The sequence below is a fragment of the Coturnix japonica genome, chromosome 2, assembly GCF_001577835.2.
Source record: "Coturnix japonica isolate 7356 chromosome 2, Coturnix japonica 2.1, whole genome shotgun sequence".
Taxonomy (NCBI): Eukaryota; Metazoa; Chordata; class Aves; order Galliformes; family Phasianidae; genus Coturnix; species Coturnix japonica.
The window spans coordinates 41,619,787-41,646,021 of record NC_029517.1 but is presented as its reverse complement, the minus strand read 5'-3'; the positions used below and the strand labels follow the sequence as shown (position 1 = coordinate 41,646,021).

General features: G+C 41.1%; 1 protein-coding gene across 1 annotated transcript in view; it reads right to left on the bottom strand.

The window, feature by feature from the left end:
• ARPP21 (cAMP regulated phosphoprotein 21) overlaps nucleotides 1-26,235 on the bottom strand; it is a 122,905-nt gene that overhangs the window by 53,041 nt on the left and 43,629 nt on the right. Inside the window, exons 10-14 of the mRNA XM_015854205.2 lie at nucleotides 14,450-14,558; nucleotides 12,620-12,721; nucleotides 6,460-6,497; nucleotides 4,599-4,658; nucleotides 1,868-2,097 (exon numbers count right to left, since the gene is read on the bottom strand). Of these exons, the coding sequence (XP_015709691.1) occupies nucleotides 1,868-2,097; nucleotides 4,599-4,658; nucleotides 6,460-6,497; nucleotides 12,620-12,721; nucleotides 14,450-14,558 (539 nt within the window). The remainder of the gene's footprint in view (nucleotides 1-1,867; nucleotides 2,098-4,598; nucleotides 4,659-6,459; nucleotides 6,498-12,619; nucleotides 12,722-14,449; nucleotides 14,559-26,235) is intronic.

Sequence of the window (26,235 nt, the reverse complement as noted above, 5' to 3'; positions counted from 1 at the left end):
GTCTCTACCCACCAAACTGGATTTCCCTGGCACCACTGTGAAGGCTCTGCACCTCTGCACTCAATGCTGTAGAGTACACTTGACCACACTCTGCTGAAGGTTAACTACATAAAAAAGTACACCTGCAACTTGAGCCTCCCCCCTAATTCATATATATCTAATTGAGTTCTAATGCCATGGAAAGATCTGTGGGAAGCAAATAGATCTGGAGGAGAAACACAGTCTGCTGCATACTTTGGGCCACACTGTAAAGTCTATTCATCCTGGATACAAAAAAAACCAAAAACCCAGGAGGACATTTTCAAGGGTATATACACATTGGTTGCACAACACTGGTTGCTCTACCCAGAGCCACATCCAGCTTGGCCTTGAATGCCTCCAGGGGTGGATACCTCATTTCTGGAGGCATTCAAGGCCAGGCTGGATGTCGCTCTGGGCAGCCTGGTCTGAAGCTTGGCAACACTGCATATAGCAGGGGGTTAAAACCATATGATCATTGTGGTCCTTTTCAACCCAGGCCATTCTATGATTCTATGATCATAGCATATGCTTACATTGAGGAAAAATAAAGAAGTGAAAAAAAACCAAAACAAAACAACAAAACAACTATATTTGTGCTGATATTTAACAAAGACAAAATCTGTACTAATATTAGCAAAGACAAAATAAGGTCTTAATTCCATAGGATTGAACATATGTGGAAGTGGAGTAGAACTGAAGGAGAATCTTAGGATAAAATCCAAAGCCATTGTTTGTTCAAGGTAAAAGGAAAGGTAAAAAGAAAGCTAAAAGAAAGGCAAACAAAAAAGAAAGACGCAGGATATTATGAATGCTGTCACCATCTTTAGGAGCAACAAGGTTGGAGAGAGCACCCTTCTGACCACCTAGTACCCTTCTTTCTCTGAAAAAAACTGATTGTTTTCAAGTTCACGAGGTTCAGAACAGTTACAAAGTTGAAGGTTTCCTCAATTCACTCTGAAAACACCATTCCTGAGCATCCTGAAGCAGAGCAAAGACTACCATGCCATTTTGGGAATACGAATGAAATCTGACTAACAAAGGTCTAATAAGCAGAATTTAAATGAAGTACCATCCATAAAGCACTTTCAAGATGAAAAACCACTAAGTGCTAAGTATTGATTACCACTTGTCCTGTGCTGTATTTATCAAGTGAACCAAAGTGATGGAATCATCTGATGGGCTAATTATTTATTATGCACTTTTACACAAAAATATAATAGAGTAGCTTAATGGCATGGCTTGAAATTACTTAGATCCAGGCCCCGTGACTCACTCATATGTTAACACACCCATGGAGTTAATGCAAATAAATGCAGAATTCCCACCAGGTTCACAATACCCTTAAATGGTGATTTCATTTAATTGGAACCAAACAAGAAAATGGAGAGGCTGCAGGACCTCTGTGAATCCAGAGCTTCTGTCGGCTTCTACCACAGCACATTGGCTCATCCACCAACAGATGGGGAGAGGCAGTACTCCAGAGTGCAGGCGGTCTGTATTTTAGCAGTGACAACAGAGCATTCCCAGAATTCTCATCAGCCATGGGACACCATTACTCAGAATTCAGAAAGAGTGAGGCTAATACAAAGGTGCAGCCTGTGCCATTCATTTATGTTGTTACAAAAGCTATTACCTTTTGAGGCTACAATTAGAGAGATCAACCAAACAGGAAGTGCAAATACTCTATTATAGGAAAGCCTACTTCACACCTATGGTTTGCAGATCTCAAAGACCAGGCATTCTTCTCAAATCCTACACACTGAACACCCAGTAGCAAACACACCTGCCATGTACATTTATCAAAGCCCATAGAAGAGTACTGTGAACCCAATACAGTACTAGCTACCTGTTTTAGACAGTTTGCCGGTACTTCTGTTACTTGATGAGCTATCTCCTCTCGTCAGGACGGTTATGCCACCAAAACTTGCTGTCTTTGTTATGGCTGGCTTCAAATTTCGATTTGAACTGTCTGAGTCTGTGCTGCTCCATGGCCTCTGGTGGTCTGTCCATTTCAATTCATTCTCCGTGCTGCTCTGCCGACTGCCAGATGCCTTCCCTGTGCTGTCTCTGTTACCCCTGCGGACATTGGAAAACAAAGATTCATACACAAACAAAAAGATGTCAGGGAAGAGCCTATCTTTGGGTACCCTGCAGTGAGCCAACTAAAGAAAAAGGAAGTACTCTGCGTTTACAAAAGCATGCCTAGAAGGGGGGACTTGACCCCAATAATCATCCACCTTGAGCAAATTAACATTGCTGCAACTCTTCTTTACATGCATAGCACTTGCCAGTGCTCCCCTTTCCCATACATCCCAGGAGCTTTTCACTAGAGGAGAATCATGAAGCAATATCATACTGGGTGATGCAGCACATCCACTGCCTGTTTACCCATCCCTACCTCAGGAAATTCCTCAATACTGCTCCCTTTGCTGTCCATCAAATCTTTCCTCACTAACATCACTTGCCCTCTACCTCTTGTCTTCACAACCACCTTCTTTCTTTCTGTCCTACCTCACCACCACTCATCTGCTCTGAAAGTCACTCAACCCCCTTCCTTGAAAGTGTCCTCTCAGCACGAGCCCAAACTTTTCAACACTATTCTCAATTTAGAGACCCTCTCAAGTTTGGTTTTTTTCCCTCTGCATACACTAAAAATGTCACCATGTTCCCCCCTCTGTCTGCATCCCAGCTTTAAACTACAAAAAGCTCTGGGTAGAAACTGCCTGTCCTTGAACAGCTGCGGAGCATCCATAATACTGTGAGTGACAACACAGCAAACTGGGAGCAGAGAGCAAAAGACAGAGTAAAATCTGCCTTATTTATGACAAACAGCTTACACTGCGTTGCTAAAATGACAGAATCAGCATGCCCTACTATGGCTTAGTGAACAATGACCCAAGTGAGGCTGGTGACAATGACTTTTCGAAGGCTATTAGAAGACATTTCCCATCCCCTGTCTTATTCTGCAATATTCTCCACCAAAGCGCTTTCTAGAAATCAAAAGGATGAGAGTGGATCTATTGCTCCTCCACTCCCTTTCTCCCTGTGAGTGTGGCTCCTGCTCTCTCACTGGAGAACGTGCCAAGCTGTGCCACTCAGGACGAGAAGGAGCAGGGTGCCAAGGATGGGATCAGGCTGATGCGTTCCTTGCCCGCCATCAGAGCCGCACACCCATGTGATCGGCAGCATTTACCTGTTGACCTTTGCTAGACCCAGACAGAGGGAAAACACGAAGAGAAACAGCACAGAAGCAACAACATAGAAAATAAAAAAAAAGGGGGGGGAGGGGAAAAAAAGATTTAAAAATTTTAAAAAGAAATTATCTTTAAGATTTAATTGGAAAGGAAAAGAAGCTTATTATTTACAGACACTTTTGCATACCTGTGCTTAAAAATTAGTAATTCTCTTATCTTTATATTCTAGTGAAAGAGAGGGAGAGAAAACGAATGCTTCTGCATCCCCATTCTCTGTAGTTGCATGTTACACAAAATTCCTATTTGCTCCCCAAACCTGAACAGGTATCATTTATTAAGAGCTTCTGCGTGGATATTTCTGATGCTTCCTTACTCCTGCATGCCCAATCCAAGACCATCAGTTCACCAGGGCTAGCCCAAAGCATGGAGATTTTCTGCCAGCTCCAGCTCTTCTCCTCCACCCGTGGTCTTGTCATCTCCCGTGGATGCTGTGCAGACATGCACAATTGGCAAACAAATATACACATCAAACAATCCTGTGACCTCGCACCTCATATTGAAAATCATGTTAACAGAGGTGATATAAGCTTAAAGTGACAAACTATCACCGCTACATACGCAAACAGCAAATCTAGCTATGCCCATGCTCTACTAGATGAAGGATATGCTACTGAAAGAATTCGTTACTTCAGCCTGCTCTGCTTAAAATTTGTGGCAGCTGACTGACTTTAAAAAAAGCTTGGCATGCCAAACTTTGATTGATTTCTATCTGTTGGTGCTCCTGGTGTGGGATGGGAGCCTGTCTAAGTCCCTCGGATGGATCAGGTTGAGTCTTCCACTGACCCAGTGCTCCCCATGAAAATGTGCACTGACAGTTTATGTCATAGGATGCTCTTTGGGATACAGTTTATGACTGAACAGTCTCTGGGCAGATGGAAAAAGGTTTTGGAACAGAAAGGCAATGTTTCAAAAAAAACTTCTCCCAGGCACTGCTGCTTCACCTCATTACATTTTTATTGCAGCTTTTAATAAAACAAAGATGGAAAAAAATGTCAGGCTGGGCACTAATCTGTGAAAAATGCCTGAACTACAGCAAAATGGACTCCAACAGTTACAGTCATCCCAAAATTGTGGGAGTCTGAACGGCTGAAAATCTAGATGTGGTTCCTGAGCTGATGATCGGTAAAGCCAAAGGAAGGTGTCCTGCTGTGATCTCCTCATTCAGAGAGCATGGGATAAGCAAAATACAACCTTCTGTGCTCCCTTCTGGACAGAAAAATGACATACCCACACCCAGAAAAGGTGTCCTTGGCAAGGACACAAGTAGAATCACAACTGAGAGTTACTGGGAAACAAATATTAAACAAAGTAAGCCATACAAACCTAAACAGCTGTCTTTTCTTATGGGTATCATTGCATATACTACTGTCTTCCAGGAGCCTACTGAAAAAAAAAGGAAAAGAAAGATTATGGTAACACACACAGTAAAACAAATCTATCCTTAAGATTACACTTAGTTTCTAGCAGTATCTTCCAACTTGTCAGGTTAACAGTTAAAGAAGCAAGGCTAAAATTGGCCTCCAATTCCCACTCCCACAACTTGGCAGTCAACCGAACATAAGCAATGTCAGCCAGGGAGGCTGAAGGCCATTCAACATTTCCTGTTACCAAGCAAGGTAATTCTCAGAAGCCAAGGAACCATACTTCTACATCTAGAAGAAAATTCATTAGAATATCACCTAATAGAACATAAAAATGCAAGCCAGCAAAATATTGCAAGTATAATTTTAAGTACATGCTACGTCCCTTGAAAATCTCTGCAGCACAGAAAAATGCTCAGGTTTTCTGATGAAAAAAAAAAAAAAAAAAGGCAAAGCACTTAAACATATACATAACTTCCAACACAGCAAATCCACAAGATTGTTCACGTGCACAGAGCTCAGTATGAGTTTAAGTGTTTCACCTGGCCAACAGCTGTAAGGCATGCAGCAAGAAAAAGCAGCGCTTTGATGGATGGAGCAGAGGGCTCTCCTGGTAATAGTGTAGCGGAAGTCCAGATTGCACCCTGGTCTTTTTCTGATCTTCACCTGAGTGTGCATCCTCACACTCATTCTCCCATTTCCAGGGATAATAAAGTACATTTATGTGAATATCTTCTTTTGGCTTTTCAGGGTTCCTCTGTTGCAATTTTGATTTATTCTGGCAAAATGTATCTCGTGATACAGAAGGAGCAGCTGAGGTAATGTACTGGGCTCTCAGAACTCAAGGTGGTTAGGTGGCAGTGGGACATCCCGAGGGATATACCTCCTTCCCCCTTCAGGACTATCCACCAGAAAGGCTGTTTTGTACCATTACTAAGGAGTCATTTACCATAGGAACAGCCTTACTCATTAATGACAAAAGTAAGGATGTACAAAGACAGAAATACTGTGAAAGACGATCTTCTCCAAGCCAACAGTTTTAGAACATGTGCAGCTCCAGCACTCACCAGTGAAATGCCCAGCATTTTGATTAAAATCCTCATCTGCCATAATGGCACACGGTTTCTAAGTTCTTTTATGTTTATTTACGGCTGCTACAGAGCTTTATATTTCATATACCTTAAAGAATTAACACACAGTTTCTTCTTCCCTTTGCTTGAAGTGGGTTTATTACAAGGAACCTGAAGAACCATCACACAGTAATGCAGTAACAGTTGGCTCAGGTACCACTATTGCATTATTACAATGCAGGACCACAGCAGGCAGGACCTGAGCCCACAGCAGAATCAAGCGGCTCAGTGCTGCCAAGAAAAGCAGGTTAAGCACCAGACACACAAATGCTGTGTTTTGTAAATACCACCAGCCAGCTGCTGTTAGAGTGCTTTTTACAGATCGATAAGTTAAATTCTGAAGGCACTCCAGAGAGAGATTAGTCACTTGGAATGAAACATTAGATGGGCTTTCTCCTACACCACCACCCCATAACTACATTTTGAAAGTGAAATGCGAAGTCTGGGGAAAGCAGCACCAATACCTTACTTATTGATTCAAACACAGCATTGCAAGGCAACCCCTTCCTCCCCAGCTGTCCCCCCTCCCCAAAGCAGAAAAACACCACAGTTGTTATGGATCATGAATTTGATCAGAGCTTTTGGCATTAAGATAAACAGCTATGGATACACCAAATGGTAAGAGAGAAACAGCTAGAGAAATTAATTGGAAAAAAAAAAAAAAAAAAAAAAAAAAGCTGTATTTTTTTTTACCTGTTTTCCACAAAAAGGTTTTCCTGGGAGCAAACTGACTGAAAAATAAAAAAGGCATTGTATCAGACGTTCTAGATATGCTCTGCTGTTCCAATTCCTTCCTTGTTCTTAGAATTATCTCCCCTGGTCAGGCAAAAGGGGATTTCAATTCATGCATCATTTGCATTTGCAGAAGACAAGAGGGGAAAAAAGGTCAAGAATGAGGTCAGGCCAGTTAAATAAATTCCATGCATTACAACACATTGCTAACAAGGGGTCTCAGTTTGGAAACAAACTGAAACTTCTCGGTCCTGAGATCTGAAGAAGGTGGAATGTGCAAAATGCCGGTGATTCAAGGGGAAAAACGTTTTGCCTACATAAAGAGACGTTCCGCAAGTCAGCCCTACCACCCAGAAATAAGATTGCAGAATAGCACAGAGCCGCAGGTAGGGAGGACAAACAGGAGGAGAGCATGCAAAGTCAACAAAGTTCTTCAAAGGGAGAGAAGATACTATAGTACTTAAGAAATACTATGTGATTTCGCGTGAAGAGGAAACAGCCATACCCACATCGAGATATAAAATGAGGGTAATATTAATAATAGCATTAACATCAATAATAAAATCTATTGCAAAAATGGTTCTCTGCTGGAGGACTTAGATGACTTAGACACCAAGAAAGGTGAAAGGCTCAGAAGAAATAAATCCTATCGGAAAGTGTGTAATTCTTTTGGCATTACTTAATTTTTTTATGCAGAGAAATGAAGCTGTGCTCAATTTCCCATGAATAATTCCACCACTTTGATTTTTTCCATTTCCCTCCTATTTCATGTTCGCTACACAAACTGCCTCGTAGCTGTCACCGGATTATATCTCCATGAGGTACAGAAGAAAGGACAGACAGTACTAATATAGAATTTAAACAAAAGGAAAGCAAGGGGTTGAAGACACCACAGCTCATGCCCATCCCCTCCATAACAATGGGACTCAGCTCAAGGAATAATGGCATGCCACCATTGTCAGTGTCACTTTCTATTTGTATAGGAAATGTATGAACTCAGCCCTGAGGACACAGAGCGGATTCTCTTCAGCGCTGCCATTTGCCCACCCAGCACCCAATCCAGGGATGCTGTATAGAGCAGGCAGCTCCCTGGTGAATGCTTCTCAGGCAGGCTCCCCAGCCAAATGTGAGGAATTCCAGAGGAATCAAATGTGCAGGGCTCTGGTCTGCACTGGTGGCAAGCATGTCCCATTAGCACAAAACCCTGGCATTTCAGGGCCTAGGTTTCTATTGCCAGAGACTTAACTGCGGCAGACCTAGGGCTCCATCCCAGGCTAAGAGGAGACACAAACTATTCCACTGGGATCCTTTGCACAGTCTAACAACTTCAATGTCTACTAAAATCCCCCTGTGGGTTTGTACCACTTCAACCATGAGGCTGCATCTTCTCTCAGTGGTTCGTGTTGGGCAGCTGTGCAATGACTTCAGCTCAGTCAACCTCCCAAAGCAGCCTTAACAGCTGGCTCTTCCATAAACAATAAAAACCTCTGTTCCAGCCAAAATACTGGTCTGCATCCCCAGTAAGTTAAAAGCAAAGAGGCGTGTACCTGTGTGCAGAAGTGCTTATGAGCATTTATTTTAATGACTGTTTTAAGTTTTTAAATGGGCATAAAGCAGAATACGTATTTGAGACTTACACTTTATTAAGCAAGTAGAGAGGATTGCTCCCTTTCTAGTGTCATAATTGGAACCACTACAAACTGCATTATAGACCTAAGGACAGTTTCTGTAATAACTCCCTTTGCCCTTCTGGCAGAAGATGATGGCAAAGAGCTACCAATCCTTAGAAATTTTATTTCTCAGTATGGGCGTGAGGGTGAAAAGATGGGCACTTCCTTTATGATGTTACTCTTACTGTTAAAAAGTCAGATGGCTAAGCAGCTCTGGGTAGCAGTTCAACTACTACAATGTTAGGACTCACCTTCCTGATCTAGAGCATCAGTAAGCTTTCAAGGTACTTTAAGTTGAGCCTTACGTACATACACAGAACAGATGTTGTGAAAAAGGTTTTTAAAACTCTTGGCTCTTTACACTGATCTAAGACACTGACAACAAATCTACTAAAGGAAAAAAGGTTATGCAAGATAACCTACAAGTTCACCTCCTCAGAGACTTCTACATGCAAGATTTCCATTATGGTTCTCTGTATGACTAATCGTCACTTATTAAACTAGTCTTTCATTCCATAATTTCCCAGAACCATTTTAAGTCTCAACTGGAAGATGTGCTTCAGCTTTGTTGAGCACTTAGTATACTGGGGGTTGCTGTTCTTGTTTTCAATTACATTAGCCCGCAAAGATAACAATTAACATGCAGCAACATCCTGCAGTGGATAACATCAGGTAATCATCTGCATGTCAGTTAACGAGATTTGATAGATCTCAGGCTTACAACAAATGCTAATTGCTTGGTCTGCAGCAAAAAAAGGAGGGCTCTGTACAGCCATTCTGGAGCCTTGATGTGTATGGGTTTATGCATGCCAACACAAGGCATTTCCTGGTTTTGTCTATTTTCTTCCTATTCTTTTCCTATAGGATAAAACAAGGATGAAGCCAGCTTTTCAAACATTCATTCAGTGACTCCTGAATCAGAAAGCAGTGAAGATCCTCCATGCTTTCTTAATCAGTGGAGTCATGATTTATCCTGACGGATCTGTCCCTTCAAAATACACTGCTTAGTCAAAAAACAGCCATAACAACTAACAGCCAAAAATAATATTGTGCTGTATTTCCTTTAATTAGTACCATGCGCACCATGGGCAATTCTGGCATTTGTGTAACTAATACAATATCTATATCTTTCAGTGAATGCACAATAATTACTAGAGAATACGTTTATGAACAGTGAATGGTTCTTATGTGATTCTGGATCACGAGGCTATACATTATATTAACCTAAAAAAAAGATATTTCCCCAAAGTAATTTAACTGCTTGTCTCTAGAATCAATTTTCTGCATGCTTAAAAGCCAAACTTACTGTGCCATTTACACACATATTCAGGATTCTGACTTAAATCTATGATTTATGTTGATGTGTATTTAAAGAGTAACATACACCTTTCTTTTCTTTAAGATTTTATTATTAGTATTTTCCTCAGGGAATTATTTTCAATGCAATAAGAACAGCTGAAGCAGCTTAGATGGGAAACTTCTTTTCAAGACCTGGATACTCCAGGTCCTATGTGCCCTTGGTCATAAAACTGACAAGTTGTTGTAAAGCCAGATTTACAATAAAAATAAGTTTATGATAGGAAGCTTGCAGGCCTTACAACTGAAAAATAACCTTGAGCGTAACAGAGCTCATGCAGTGCTGGTTTAGTGCTATAGCAATCTATAAGTTCAGGAGGTACATGCTTTGCAGTTCCGACTGCAGTGAGCTGAAGTTATCAGAAACACTACCTACCTCTTTACCCATCCTTTTATTAAGTTACGTCATTAACATGCTTCTCTCAGTGCCTGCCACCTGCCACGACTCTACATGACAGGAGCCATTAGAACCTCCAGCTTCCCTTATCAAAATTTATGATAGCCAACACAGCAGATGGAAAATTTGACAGGGAGTATAATTTAGACTGACTAATATCAGACTAATCATCATGAGGACTAGCATGATGATAGCATTATTCATGAACATATTGATCTTAAACTTAGAAATGAAGATATCTGGTGCACTGGAGTGCTAAAAAATCAAAGGAAGAGTAAGGAAGCTTTCTGTTGCTCCATACGTGGGGAGCAGGTTAAGGTATTCTTCACGGTACTTGAAACATGCATAGGATTCTTTGCCTCTATCACCAGATTGCCCTTTTCTCCTAAATTTTGTTCCAATTTCTGATAGTTGGGTTGATCTATCTTCCACAGAGTTTGAGATACTTGAGGCACATTCTGAGTGATGCTAGGTGCACCAAGTCACGTTTGCACCTTCACTGCTGCCCTCTGGAGACTTCTCATGCAAGTCCTCTTCATGCGTGCTCTAAGTAGAAGTGGAATATCCATAAACCATTTTCTAAGGTTCATGGGCAAGGCACAGACAAAGGCTTGACTACAGGAGTGTAAATAGCATACAGGTAATAAAAACACCACATGACTAACTCTTCATACCATGATTAATTTTCCCTGTCTTTCTACATCTGTAATTTGCAAGATGACAAGGCTTATGTGCTTAGGTACCTACCTCAGAGAAACTTGGGGAAAATGGATTTACAAATGACTGCAGAGTGCTTTAAAACTAAAAAGTTCTACATGCAGCAAGTGGTTACCTAGGATAGGAAGCTATAGTTCTCTTTCCTAAAACAAACCAGAAGTTAACACCGTCCACCACTGCGACCCTCTGACATCATTCTAGAAATGCCTCACTATGATGAGAGAGCTCCACTCAAAAAACAAAGAAAAGCTCAGCTCAGCTAAGAAATACATTCCTGTTAATATTATCAGTACAACTTGCTGAAATTCACAGCAACGTGATGTATTTCTTGATCATTAGCACCTACAACAGCAGAGAGAGAGACCAAATGAGTGGATATGAGAGAGAGAGGGAGAGATCTACATTGCTAATTGGAAACATGCTCATTCCACATCCATATAGAATGCCTATCACAACCAGACCATTGCTTGGGCCTTGCTGCTTGGAGGTGCTAACCCAACAGACCACAACACCCTCCAACTGCGAGCAACTCAAAGCTCAACACTTACCCTCAAAGCTCAACAGTCTAAAAATAAGAACTGCAGCACACTGGGGAGTGAGTTCCAGCACACTTCTCCAATCATCTGCTTCCCAGCCTGGCATTCCTAGCTGCTGCTTTTTTAACAACCTTTTGCCTCATTTGCAGCCTGCTTCAAATCCAAATAATTTTTGGTTTTGCACAAGTTCCCTTGTAATACTCCAGAGACAGCATCTTTCATACAGAAGACAGGTTGCAAGAAGAGGCTCATGAATGACTCATTAACTCTACTGTACATACTGTGACAGTACGCACATCAGACCCCTGTGCTGGAAGTATAACATAAACTGAAGGCCTTCTGTTTTACTGAGACTTTCTTAGACTACAAGGAAAAAGCCAGGCTAAAAACATTCAGATGTGGCAAGCTACTTCTAAACGAGCAAAACTTATCACAAATGAGACAACACACACCTTAAAACCACAGAACATGTTCTAATAAAAAGAAGTAACCTGGATGTGCGAACTCCAAAACCAGAGCAAAATAAAAGGTTATCTCAGACAACAGTATTAGTCCTGCAACATAGGAACAGTTTTAATTTAAAAGGACACTGCCAAATATGATTCAGTACATTTTAATTGGTTTTGTTCCCATCTTCCTCTAAGTGGCAGGGCTTCCAAAGAGATGTGAGATGAAACAAAACTACCAACTGCCCCCACTTCCTTTCTTTTCCTCACTCCTTTTAGGATCCCTTCATTACAGTAGGACTGTAATTTTCTTTTTTCAAGGAACATGAAGTAGAGCTCACAGACATTTCAGATTTAAATGTTTTCCCCTAGAAATGTAGCTTTGCTGTTTAAGCTCTTTTTTTCTTTTTCTTTTTTTGGCAAGGCAGGGATTACAATGCCTATTTCACTTTATTCATGCTATAATCATCAGCAGGACTCCTGATAGCAGAAATAATCAGTCAGTTCAGAAAACCTATGCAGCTCCATGTTTACCCTCTGACTTTTCTTTGTCCTCAGTCTTTTAGCTGTACAGCACTGATCCAAAGCACGCAACCATCGGGTGGCTCTGCTGAATGCTATTTGAAAAAAAGTGATATGGCTCGGGGTATATGAAATAATACGGCTATTTGAGATCATTGAGAGTGTCCATTTAAATTGCTGCTCTTTGGTTGGAAAAAGAGAAGGAAAAAGAAGAAAACCTCAACCACACAAACACGAACATTCAAAGAATCAGGAAAAGCACTTCTCAGACAACATGCTGGGCTTCCTCTTCTTCTAACCCATATCTCCTGCAAGTCCTCCTCCAGAAAGCAACCTCAGCACCTGAAGCTTCTCTCAGAGCTTTCCCTGTCACCTCCAGCTCCATGGTGCAAATCCAGCATTCACATTGCAGGGGCAGTGCTGGCTGGCTACCGGGAAAGGTATGGCACTAAAGAGGCAAGGAAAACAACTACTCACATCTTGTGCAAATATTCTCTCCCTAACTCTCTGATACTCCTCTTCTCTCTCTTCAATTGATTTACTTCGTCTGTCATCTCTAAATGGAAGAATTCTGTTTTGCTGAGCAGAAAAAAAACCAGGAGGGTTATATAAGTTGAGCTGTTAAAAACTGCCATTAAGAAACTGTCAGCTGAGAATAATCAATGTTCACTCAAACAAATGAACCATGAAAACGATAGCTTTCACTCCTACGGCACCCGAGGGCTCCCAGGCAGATGTTGCCCATGGAGCCCAGTGCTGACAGGAGGCTTCCTGCCCAATGGCTGCAACCCACAGCCCTAAATCCACCTGTTCTCACCCCAAGCCTTTGCTTCTGACCATCTCTTGGGTCTCCTAGAAGCCAATAGATGGGAAGGCAGGCAGCACTGTGCTGCCTATGAGATCAAGGAAGGAAGGAAGGAGGAAAACTAGGCAGTAAGACCTAAGTTGTGAGCTCTAAAAGAAGCCCACCAAAGGCTAGCTTAATAAGGAGAAGTCCCAAGTGCTTTGTACAAGAACTTCAACTATTTACACAACATAAGGAACCCCTAACTTCATTTTCACCAGAAATGTGTGGCCCTTTTTGCCCATCAATAAACCACAGTGCAGGAAGAGGCTGTGGCCTGGGATGGGAGGGTAGAGAGGAGGGCCGTCTGCAAGAAGTGCTTTGTTTGCTGTTATGTTTTAGGTACTGCTCTCCTCCACCTGCTTAGCACTCTCTGGTTGGTCACGCTGTGTTCCTCTGGCTGATCCCCAAGCTCACCACACCCTGAAAATGGCTGACAGTTGGCTTCTAAGCCAACTGAGAAGCAGCCTAACTGCAAGGCTGCTACGTACCATGTGGAGACAAGGGAAACAAAAAAGAAAGGAAAATCAGTCCTTTACTGAAAACATGAAGGAGAGTGGCAATGAGAGACTCACTAGAGCAGGTACTTCCAACAAACACAACCTAAGCAAAGAAAACACAGTCTTCTTACCTGGGAGAATTTTCTCATCACAGCAATTTGTGTCAGAACCATTTTGTTTTGTTTTGTTTTGTTTGTTGTTAATATGTTCCACATACACAGCTTGCACAAGACCGGAACAGCACAACACTGACTGAAGGCAGCACAAAGGCACGTGCTCCCCTGGTGCTCCCTATGCATCGCTCACCTCCAGCAATGCCACGTTATGAGATGAGCAACACGGGGACACTGGTGCCATGGTGCATGCACAACAAGCAGGTCAGTCACACAGACAGTAACACACGGTGAGGGCAGGGGGAGGGAAGGGAGCTAATAGATGGGACTGACTCATTTTTGGTCAAAACTTATTTTAGGATGGTTTAAAAATCCACCTGGCCTCACCATAGCATGTTTGTTAGGGGCTTTTTGTTTGTTTGTTTGTGTTTTTTTCTCCTTTTTGGACTACACCGGTTTATCATCGGTCCGTACTGAAATCCAGCTCTGAATGGATGGGTACAACTGAAGGAGCAAGCTGTAGGGAGCAGAACAGCTGCCATCGTTAGGCGACAAATGGAGAAATGCAACCAGCACGGCCTTCCAACGCAGCCCGAGCCTCGGCGTTCCCCCCGTGGGCATGCAGCACGTCCTGCCAAGCAAACCGCCCATGCAGACCCACACGCTGCCACGGCGCAAGCGGCCGCGCAGGGCTCAGAGCTGCTGTGGGGCAAGGAGCAGCGTGGGTTTGGGGATGGGGGGGAAGAGGAGAGCAACAACAAAAGAACAACAATAACATCAGTCAGCCCGCCTTCAAAACAAAAGAAAAGAACAGAACAAAATTTCAGCCACTCTCGAGCCGAGAACCAACCTGATTGTCTTCTTTATCAATACTAGAGTTATCTCGCTTCAAGATAAATCGCTTCTGGGATTCTTCACCTTTTTCATCTTTTAAATGTTCAGAAAACCTTTGCTCTGGTCTGCCAGCAAAGTAAAACATAGCAATAAAAAAATCTTTCTTTCGGCTTTAGTTCGAACTTTATTTTCTCAGTGCACTTTGTTTTCAACAGAGGTATTCAGTGCAAAACCAGTCAACATTGGTACTCATCGTGAAATGCATCCTATAGCTGCCTGGGGCCATCGCCCCGCTGCTAACTGTTATTGCCATAAATAGCTTTTGTTGTTGTTATGTAGCAAGGAGCAGGAATTCACCGAAATATTTCTCTCTCCTCTCTGTGACTGAAGGACAGGAAAATAAATTAACATGCTGCATGTTAATTTGGCTCCTTCGGTAGCAGGGATCTCCAGCAACGCAGCAGCTTCAAACCACCTTTACAAGTAATGCAAAACTGATCGAAATCTTAAGAGCAAAAGCAAGAGTTTCTTACTCCTAACAAATAAAACCGTAACCGGAGGGACTGATGATATTTTGCTTAAACAAGTCATTATCTCATCACCGTTAAATGAGGAAAATACTCCACAAGAGTCACAGAGTATCAATTAGTTCACTGATTTGAACCCATCCAGACATTCATTTTTTAAGTGCCGAAATGTACAAATTAGAAGCTTCACATTTTCAGGTTCATAAGCCAAGAGGAGCTGTTCCATGTTTCCCATGTTCACACCTTGTGCAAAAAGCAAACAGCAAGAAACATCTTGTGTTATTGTACTGGCCACTGCCACCCCTTGTAGCTGACAGCAGCACTCCGGGATGTGCCAATCCTGGACCCCAACCCATAATAATGTGTTGTGTCCCACTGATTTCAATAGGGTGACCAACACTCTGGAGACACAAAGAGCTGGCATCCATATACTATCAACCACTGATAAATCACAAGCTGGTTTTGAAAAGCTAATGAACCACAACTGCTTCCCGCAGTTGCATCATGAGGAGATGCTTGTGCCTACTGAATAGACCTCCACAAACCAGGAACAAAACTGCCACCAACAGTAATGGACCAACCCTGAAGAAATCGCAGGTGAGAGAATTCGGTGACTTCATAAGTCATTTTTAAAAGCCCTCTGCAAACTTCATTCCAGAATGGAAAATTAAATCCTACGTGTAAACCAGCCGCCATTTTGTTGTTATATGACTCAGATTTGCATTCAACTAATTAGCAGCCTATTTCTAATCAAAGACAACACGCATTCATAACATAATTAAAGTCCATAATTAAAGCAATGCACCATCAGGTGTGCAGGAAACATTTGCAATGAACTGTTGGAAATTTAGGATTAAGAGAGCAGCTCTTCTGCCTCCCCTTCTGTATCAATGCCACAAATTCCCACTTCTGAGCACAATCTGTATTTTGGTGACAAAACAACAAAACACAGTGGCCTGATTTCCACAGATTTTGAATATTACAACACTCTGTCCATTATCCAGAGGGGTTGGCACTTCCAGCTGTCAATAGACTCTCTAGATGCTCTTGGAGTCATAGAATCATTTAGTTTGGGAAAGACCTTTAGGAACAGTGAGTCCAACCATCAGCATGACCAACCAGGTCTCTTCTTCTCGGTGGCCCAAAGAAGCCCAGCTTTTTGTAACAGTTCTGACACCATGGGTCACTAAAGGCAGAGGTGGTTGATCATACCAGAAATGATAGAAAATCCAATTAATGGATTGCTAGGTGGCCTGTTCTGCCTTGGTTCTCACGAATAAGCGCTGTCTATACAGTTAGAAGACGTGCACCTGCAGATACTCTGTTTCGAGACCACCAACTGAAGAATGCTGTTTTTCTGGTTTTGTGGCATAGAATACAAACCTCTCCAGATGCACTATCACTGTAAAATTTATAGTTGTAAGCTATCTGTTAAGGATCTAACAAACAATACAGTGCACACAATAAATGCTTCTCACTTTAAAACACAGAGGAAAGATTCAAAGTTACCAAAAGTTTGTTAAAAAAAGTAAATAAACACCTCTGACTACTAACATAGTAGAATAAACAACATGCTTTTAATAGTTGATACATCTATTTTTATAAATCCAATTTTCACTTCCTTTAGTGTCTTTAAAACATTTCCACCTGTCAGAGGATGATTGGAAGGAGAAGCATGAGATCATGCCACAAGCCAGAACTAATGAGCTGCTGGTGCCTGTTAATAAAATTAATCTACAAGCTCAGTATGCGATTGATCCTCAGTTGTGAAAAGACATTTGTTTGTTCAGAGCATGATGGAGCACAGCAAGGCTACAGGAGTCTACTATGTGAGTACAGATATAGTATTTCACCTGGTGAAATCTACTGCACTAGTTTATGAATTTGAAGGTGAGCCAACAGATTGAAAATGAAAGAAAAAATATAACATTTTGTGTAAGATGAAGCATACTATCAATACACTGATAAGATGTATAGTTACTTTAATACAGTAGGTACAGTGAATTCATTTCATGCAAGCCCTGATAAGAAACCACGTTTACTTTCCTTCTAAGCTTTTTTTTGCACTGATAGTGAAGAGTTTGTACAATGCACTAGATTGTGGTCATGCATCTAAGGGAGTGAATTTATCATGCTTATTTAGAGTGTTGATCTAAATTAAGGTCTTAATCCAAAGCATGGATTATGTTCATTTCCACAGAATAACACAGAATCTGGAACTTATTCACTATTGCTACCATAACAGACACCTTGAAATGCTTACCACACCTTAGTTTAATTCTAAGTGGTAAAAAAAAATGGGACTGGAACAACCTTCTGAAGGAGACATTGAGCATTTCTAATGAGTTGAGTATTGCAACTCTCCAGGTGTCTTCCAGACAAGTAAAGAACTGAAAACAATACAAAAAAGCCCCCCAAGACCCCAACAAAATGCTAAAGCAAACAAACAAAATAACTCCACAACCTACATTATCCATCATTTTGAGAGGTTGACCCCAATAGATCCAGTGTACCTGCGTATTTACATGCTAACAGAAGTGTGTAAGAAAACAGACTTGCAAATATATGCTTACAAAGACTGCCACCCACATGCATGACAGTCAGTATTTCATTTAGTTCCCATGACTGGGATCAGTGGATCACTTGAAAATCTTAAATTCCACTGCTCCAAAAAAGCCTAAGGAGGAAATACCAATTCCCTTTAAATAAATGGGATTTTGTAATTTGGGGAGCATACTGAGAAAATCTGAACACCTTAAAGGCACAGAAACCAACACACAGGAGAGAAAAAAAACACCAAAACTGCACAGAATGAAAAACATAAAGTTGTTTTTCTTTGGTATAACCTTTTTGATCATCCAAATATTTCTTGGTCAAAAGTATTGGTGGAAGTAAACCATCTGTGCTCCAAAGCACAACTTCACAAAAACACAAATCACATGCAGACTGGTTTAGTACTTCCTATCATGCGTGAGCTATGAGTATCAATTAAATACTTGTCTTTCTGGCAATGTGTTTCAGGGCAAAAAGCAGTGTATTCCTTCCTTCCCAGGGAAGTCTTTATGCAGTTTGCTACGAAACTACATGACAGTTTTGCCTCTGAAGACAAACCAGTTCCCAGAATAAAACACTGCTCTTTGCATCCTCAAACAGATGAACATCTCCCGTTAGCATTATATAGACCCTTAAAATGCAACTGCAGTCCCTACTTAAGCAAGAATCCAACCAAATAGATTTTCCTGGACAACAAATTTTCCCTACAACTAAGCTTCTGTTTTGGAAAAAGGAAAGCTGGTATAAGTAGATAAACATTTCCATGTGTCAAAGTTTTAAAAACAAGTTTAGATTTAGATAGCAGCATCCACTGTAAGATTTTTCTGCTGTTGTTATGGTGATTTTAACGTGAACTACTTCCATTCTTCCATTCACTTCAGCAGAGTTCCTCTCAATTTATCTCAGTATGACAGAGAAAAGAGTTTGTCCCCGAGGCATGCTACTAAAATGGAATATTTAAGGAGAATTCCCATTATGTGCTCATTTAATGCTTTTGATTCCAAGTCAACCATTGTACGTAGCAGTGTAAAAGCCAGAACCACCATCTAAGTGTCCTAAGCAGGTATTCAGCTTTGAATCAAATTACAGATTCTAAAAACATTTTGCAGAGTGGTAAAAGCCCACGTATTCTGATGATTAAGGAAGTCACAGGGCACTTGGCTGTGAGTGTCGTGTTTAGAAACATTTTAATGCACTTTCAGCAATCTCTATTTATATGCGAGATGAGAAATGAAATAGTGGGGGGGGGATATCTACGCTCACTTAAAGTAAGTTATTTAGCTCTGAAAAACGAGAAACAAAGATACCACACCAAAAGAACAAATGAAAAGAGACAAGTGTGAGCTTCGAATGCTGCACTTCTGAAGACATAGTCCCTGTATTAGCAGAGCACAGAGGCAGCGGGGGATTGTCAGGGCTGACTTACACAGCACATAAATCTCTATTATGTGGCATATGTTTCTGACAGCACTACAGCACACAGGCCTCTGCAGCACAAGATGCCTTCAAAAGGAGCAACAACCTCCCCACGTGTGGAAAAGGCAGTTTACCAGCACAGTGCCTGATAAAGAAAAACATCGAGCAAGTGCTGTAGTGCATTTCATCTGCAAAAACCTCCCAGGTAATAGCGAGGCTGCTGTATAAGGAATGTAACATAAGAAAGCAAGTTCAAAAGTGGAGATCACCATGGTGTGCACAAGCCTAAAGCAAAAACCCACCCACATTGCATTTGCAATGTGATGTTCACTGAATGCGCTAAGTGGGGACAGGATGTTAATGCTCGTCTCCTGAACGGGTGGCAATGCAGAAGAACAGATAGGTAAAGTAATGGGGCTAGGAAGGGACAAAGAGCCCCCATGGGTACCCACAGGATCATCATCTGGCAAACAAAACGAGTAAACGGCTCTGCGTTCTTCCACAAGCACATCATTGAGATGCTAAGTGTGGGGGAGAAGCATATCTGCTGACAGCATTTGGTGAAGTTATGAAGATTTAGGGTGCTGTTATGAAGGTGTTCTGATGGCTTAACCGCATTTTCTTGTTATTCGCACTCGTCTTTAATTAAACCAACTGCTCGGTCCAACATCACGTTGGCCTCTATTCTGCAGGCATGCTGTTACACAGTATGGCGTCCTTTCTTGCTTTGCTAGTTTGTGAATATCCACTACATCTGCCTGCTGTGCTTTTTCGGTTTTATGCTGGAGGCTCTCCTAGTGCTCTGCATTATAGCCACAATAAAACGACATAAGCATTACTTTTTGGGCCAAAACTCTATTATCTACAGTTTAAAAAAAAACAACAAAAAATAGACTTATTTGGTCTTGAAGGCTTGGCGATACAGTCTGTGAGTTTAAGAATCTACAAGAGTTGGAAGCAAACACTACCACTGTCAAAAAGCACCAGCAAAATGACGCCAGGCAGAATTACAGCCCTAGAGCTTTAAATTCTTTGATTATATTCCCTCAGAACAACAGTTTTGAGAATAAGGACTGAGTATTTTTCAGGGCTGATGGATGCTCTAACAATTTTTAAAAGTCAGAGTGGGAATTTAAATACAGATAATTGTTAAAGCACAGTGCACTTCTATTATCATAACTTAACACTTAAAATCACTCAAGATGGCATTTCAGGCTTTTGGAGGTTGATGCCTCATTAACAGATTGCTGCTTTTATAGTATGAGTCACTAAGAACTTCTGTTATGATGACAAAAGCACACTGTAAGCCATCAAAAAATTTCTACCCTGTACAAGGAAGCTGCTTAAAGGTGCTGCCTTCTCTAAAGCACAGGAAAAAAAACAAACCCTCAAATACCAAATGTTACATTTTTCCTGGGTAAGGACTGTACATTCTTAGCATTTTTCAGAACAGCATCTGCAATCTGATCATGTCCTATACTTATGACTGCACAACAAGGATATTAAATGTCACAAGTGATTCTGATAGGCATTCTCCCTCACTAATGGAGATGATCAGCCTTCAGATAAATCTGACAGGATTGAAGGGAACAGAGCTGGTAATACAGCACGGAAGTTACGACCTTTTCCTTGTTGCTCACAACGTGAGGTTTATTCTGTCACCCACTTGCACTATGCAGAGCAGGCAGGCAGACTGCCACTTAGCAAAAACCAAACCCCCTCACCTCTTCAAAACGCTCTGGTACCTGAATGCCATGATTTCTGTGGGCCTGGCACCAGTAGTATTTCCCACTATGAAAATGATGGTGAACCTGGAGGCTGCAGGATGGACAAAGATAATGCACTACGAATCTCTTCTGTGACAAGATGAGGACAAAGCAGGGGGCCAGGTCCTGCAGTCTTTCAGACTACACAGTATTTTAAAAAATCCAGTCTAACCTTTAGCATAGCACAGCTCACAACCCTGAGAAGCTTTCCTAAAGCTTAATTCCAGATAGCCATTCTGTTTTAATATACAGATGCGAATGCATCATATACCCTTGAGAGTTCAACTGAACACAGACTTCAATATTTGGCCTGGTATTTTGGGGCTAGAAGACTAAAAAACTGCACGGGATAATCCAGCAAGCCAAGGGTATTCTGACATACCAGCTTTTCTGCTAACCGGGGCTGAAATACAAAGCCTTCTCTCTCAGGCAGGGACCATTCTAAGAGCACCGAGATACTTCACTGTCCTTCTGTAATCAAACTAGGATTATTTCTATGGCTCAGGAATTTGCTTCTCCTGTTGCCAATCCCCTGGCTTGGATTTAGCTCTTGATAGCAGGATTTATATCTAGACTTCACATTTTGCAAAGCAACAATTTATTTCTAGTTAGTAAAGACACCTGAGTAGTAACATTGCTTACTGTGGAATTCATTTGTATTTTGTTATAAAGACTAGGCACACTCTATGTAGAGGAAAATTAGTGCCACATAACTGCAGACATCTATTAAAAATTACATTTTCACATCTCAGAAGTTCAAAAATCAACAAGGAAAAGAGCAACAAAAAGAAAGTGAGACTAAGATCTGAAGGCTTCCAGTGAAGGCAGCAAGGTGGTTCCCCAAAAGCTAATTGAGAAACCACTAGTCCTCTCGGAATGCACCATGTGTACAAAGCAGTGCTCTGCTGCATCATAAATTCTTGTGTTTACTTCCACTTCAGGTAATGACTGTTCTCTGCATCTCCAGCAGGAAAAGTCATGGACCAGAAGTCATTCCATAAATGATCACTGCCCTGAAGTGATGTTTTTTAATAACTTGTCAGAGACAGCCTACCAAGTTTAGCTTGGAGCAGGGAGCAGAAGCATCCGACTTTGCTATTAAAGGAAAAAAATATCTCAAAAATCATTACATTTTTTCCATTTCCAGAGATAATGCCGTATTTCCTACATTAAACAAGAAGCAAGCAGCAGAATGGTAAAAGGCAATGACTAAGAATAATTTTGACCATCTCAAAAATTCCCTTGCTCACTAATCAGTGCGTCATTTCTGAAAACTACAGCTCAAATTTTAACACATGATTTCAGCCATTACAGAAGGAATTAACTTGAGTAAATCATAGATGTCATTTCAGATTTCCAGACCTGCCTGCAATGATTCCAAAGTACAAACAGCCCAACAGTAGCTTGATTAACAGACAGTTTCCTGCTGCAGACTACACAGAGACACTGGTTAACAGTGATGAAATATGCACAAGCTTCCCCCAACCGAATTGCCTCCCTGCAATCTCATAGCATTCTTTTCTCTTTGCAACCTCCAGTTTCCCCAGCACAGTATAGGCAACCATAACTTTCTGCATCTGTCAAAATATTCATTGTAAAGGAGTGGGACCACAAGGATTAAAAACCCAGAAAAATAATACATATATCCTCTAATTAATGCTGAACTAATATTTCATTACACTATACAACAGCTGTAAAGTATGTGTCCACCTTAATTACAAACAATTTAGTATTGATAAAATTACATCAGACGAAAATTTAATACTGGAGCTACTAGAACTGGTTCGTTTACCCCAACATCTCATTTACAGAGCAAGACATTTCCATAGCTTGCAAGTGTATGGCAAGCAATGATCAAAGTATGAACAGCATTTAAGGGTCATATTCAGCTCAGCCCTACACATACCAACTGTTCTTTTTCCTATCTTACGTGTAAGACAGGCGTGAAACTAAAAAGAGAGAACGTATTGAGAAAAAAAAGGCTGTCCTAATTCAAGCAAGTGTTGAGCTAAAGAAAATAAACAATTTTCATAACTTAATAAGACTGTCATTAAAAAAAAAAACAACACCTGAATCTCTTCCAGATTCTTCCAGAGAAGAGATTCATCACCAAGTACTGAAATGATGAATACACAACCCCAGATAAGGCATTCAGAGAGGACTGTACTTTACAACTGAAACAAATGGCTGCAGTATAACATCAACATGTTGCTAAAATGCCTAGCAGTTAGTAACATGCACAGGACTCTGCTGGAGGTGGATGTTTCCTGAATCTCAATGTGAAATGTCTAACCCCTCCTAACGTTCTTCCCAAATGTTTCTTGGCAACTTCCTTGCTTGTTTTGGGATGTGAACGTCTTCCCCTGCTTGAGCTGCAGTGGGTAAGGTCAGCAATAAGAGAAAGGCTAAAAGCTGAGCATCACAGCAGTGACGGGTGGGACACCAAGCTTTTCCATCCTAAACATGACTTCTATTCCTTTAAATTTCTACATACATTCAACATAATTATGGTATGGAAACACATCCAAGAAATAAAAATCCAAGATAATAATTATAACTTGTTACTGTAAATCTACACATACAACTCTGTAGTTTCATATACTTCATAGCTATCACTGTTTTTAGTAAATTCTTAGTTGCTTAACGTTTGTCTTAAACTGGAACAAAACATCTTGGCCAGTTATGGTGCTATTGCTCAATTACATAGTTTTTCCATTTATGTTGCATGCAGCTACTACTCACCCTTGCATTTCTGTCTATGTTCACACTTGACTCTGGTATATTGACTAGACATCAACCGTATGACAGAGGGAACGTGTAGATATCCCCAGTTTCTGCTTATTTCTTAGTAGGTGGGGAAGAACTATGCTGTAGCAAGCATGGGAAAGAGGGAACTACCATAGAAAACTGAGGAACAGTTCTGACTTCAAGCTCCCTTGAAGAAAAGTAACGTAAACCACAACAGAAAGGACATAAAAGCAAAAATGATGATGTTTATCTGTTTTCCTGTCTCACATGGCTACCAAAAGTGATTGTGTTCTCATGAGATGATTCCCCCATGTGCATGTGTGACAATCAAGGACGCCATAAGGTGCTTCAGTGCAGGTGCAAGATCATAGAGCAGACGGCCTGCCAGACAAATGCTCTGTATTACAACAGGAAAGTGAAAAACAAAACAAAGAAACCCCCAACAACTAGAAAACCAGACAGTTTGTGGTTCAAACTCTCACAAACAATGATTGCTTTGATTGGAGTCTTGCAAAAAGTAAGATATAGGCATTCAGGTACACGTTGTAACTACTCCCATGTATCTGAACAAAATCCAACTGCTACCAGCTGTGTGTGGAATACACTCTACCTTTCCCATGAGCAAACAACTGCTTAAAGAAACTGAAGTCATTTACACCAAGCAACCATGAACACCTTATTTACTCAAGGGGAAAGGGATACTTTGCTACGTGCGCCAAAGGCCATTACGTTTGGCGTCTCAAGGAAGTCTACTTGGCACCTCAGTTAAGAGGAAAAAGTCTTTTTAAAAACGAATCCTTAGTCATCATTCAGTGCATGCCATTTTGCTGACACTTAAGTCCAGATTCTAATAATAAAATGGTAAAATTAGCACAGTGTGACTCTTCTAGCAGAGATGATATCCACACAAAGATCACTTTGTAAATACACAAAAGAAAATCTGAGAACTTCATCTCTCTTCAGGTGAATCAAATCCCCCTTACGCTGAGGAGATAAAGTAGCAGAGGCTTAATAATCTACAAGACTAGTTACGACATACAAAGTGCATGTTTTATCTATGTCGCTTGCTGATACAGTACAAGTCCAGACTTCAAAAAAACAACTCCTGCAATACAGAAAACACTGCAGTACTGCCCAGAGCTTTTAGGGGCATTATAAAGAAACAAAATCCCTTCTGACTGGGCCAGTATTATATCAGTATTTACATATTATCAGCAGGAAAGATGAGAAGAAAATAGTACAATGATGACCATGATGTTCTTGAAAAAAAATTAGTCATAACTGAAGATGTGAGTATCGGAATAAAGTTCATAACAGGTGTGTCACACCCTCAGAATGTATGACAATGTCAAATAAAATCATTTATGTAACGTAAGCACTCCACCTTCTCCATTCTGATGAACCTTGCCGCTCATGCATACACCATAATGTACAGGAACGCATGAGTGGGCTGCAACAGAGACATGCCTGTCACGTGTGGGATGATCTCAACTGAATGAAAACCCTCATCATTTACCAAGCAACCAAAAAGTACTTCCCCTACATTCTTCCACCTATCACGATAACATAATGAATGAATCTGACCGAACTGATACGTATTATTATATGAATAGTTTTCATGTAAAGCTCTTTCAGTCATCTGATAGGAATTAGGAGGGTACACAGAATAGAGGTGTCACATCCATGACTTTTGGCTCCAGTCTGGTACATCCACACTAACACATTGTTTCTATTCCAAACTTCTGCTGATGTCACATTTGACTGTCTTAAATTCCCTGTGTGTTTTAGTATATGACAGGCAGACACAGATCACAGACAAATATACATTACAATGCTGACAACAGCAATTTCACAACAAATAAAGCAGTCTTCCCATTTACACCTTAGATTAAGCTCCTCATTTTTAGTAGTTTTCAGACTGCAAAATAGTCATTAAGATATAACTGCTGTTTTAAGGGAGGATCCATTGAGAGTTGACTAAAGCTCAAAGACTGCAGTCCCAGAGAGAATCAAGTCCTAAAGCTTTCTTACCATTGATTTCCCCTCTCCAGACAACACATGGTTGACTGGACAAAGTCACAGCCATACCTGCAGCTGTGATCTCCTCAGTAAGCACATTCTCAAATCCCACCTCCCTAAATTAGTCCCTATTAGAGTCTCAGGTAACCAAGAGTGGGAGTGTTTTGTCCTGCAGATTGCCATTTGACAAAACAAATGAAATGCCTCTATTTATTCCACTGATATTCCTGTCCCCGACTTGACAGACTGTTCCATACTGTGTCACTTTTATCATAGCACTGTACACCCAATTTTACCAACCAGCCCATCCACCTCAAAGCTATAAATTCTTCTGACACTTGTGACTGTGAGAATTCATGAGCAAGAAGACTGGGGGACCCTGCTGAGCAGAGCAAATCCTTCTCATTGCCTGGAGCCAGGGAACAACTCATCACCTGCAAGTGGGAGCCAAGATGTGACATAAGCCCTCGCCCATCTGAGACATAAGCTACACGATGCATATTCAAGCCCACATGGTGACTGTACAGAGTCAGATGCTTTCTGAACTAAAGAACTCAAGCCTCATGAGAGCATGCAGCTATTTTAGGATTCATACACCACAAGCAGATAATTTATTGGCAGAATGTAAAGCTTTGTAGTATCTATGGGGCCCTCCATGAACCTGTATTGACCAATAAACACTCAGCTTCATAGTCTTCTAACTGCTCTCCAGTTTCTCCAGTACTCTTGATCTTTTCCAAGTAATTAATCAATAGAATCAACACTTTCCCAGT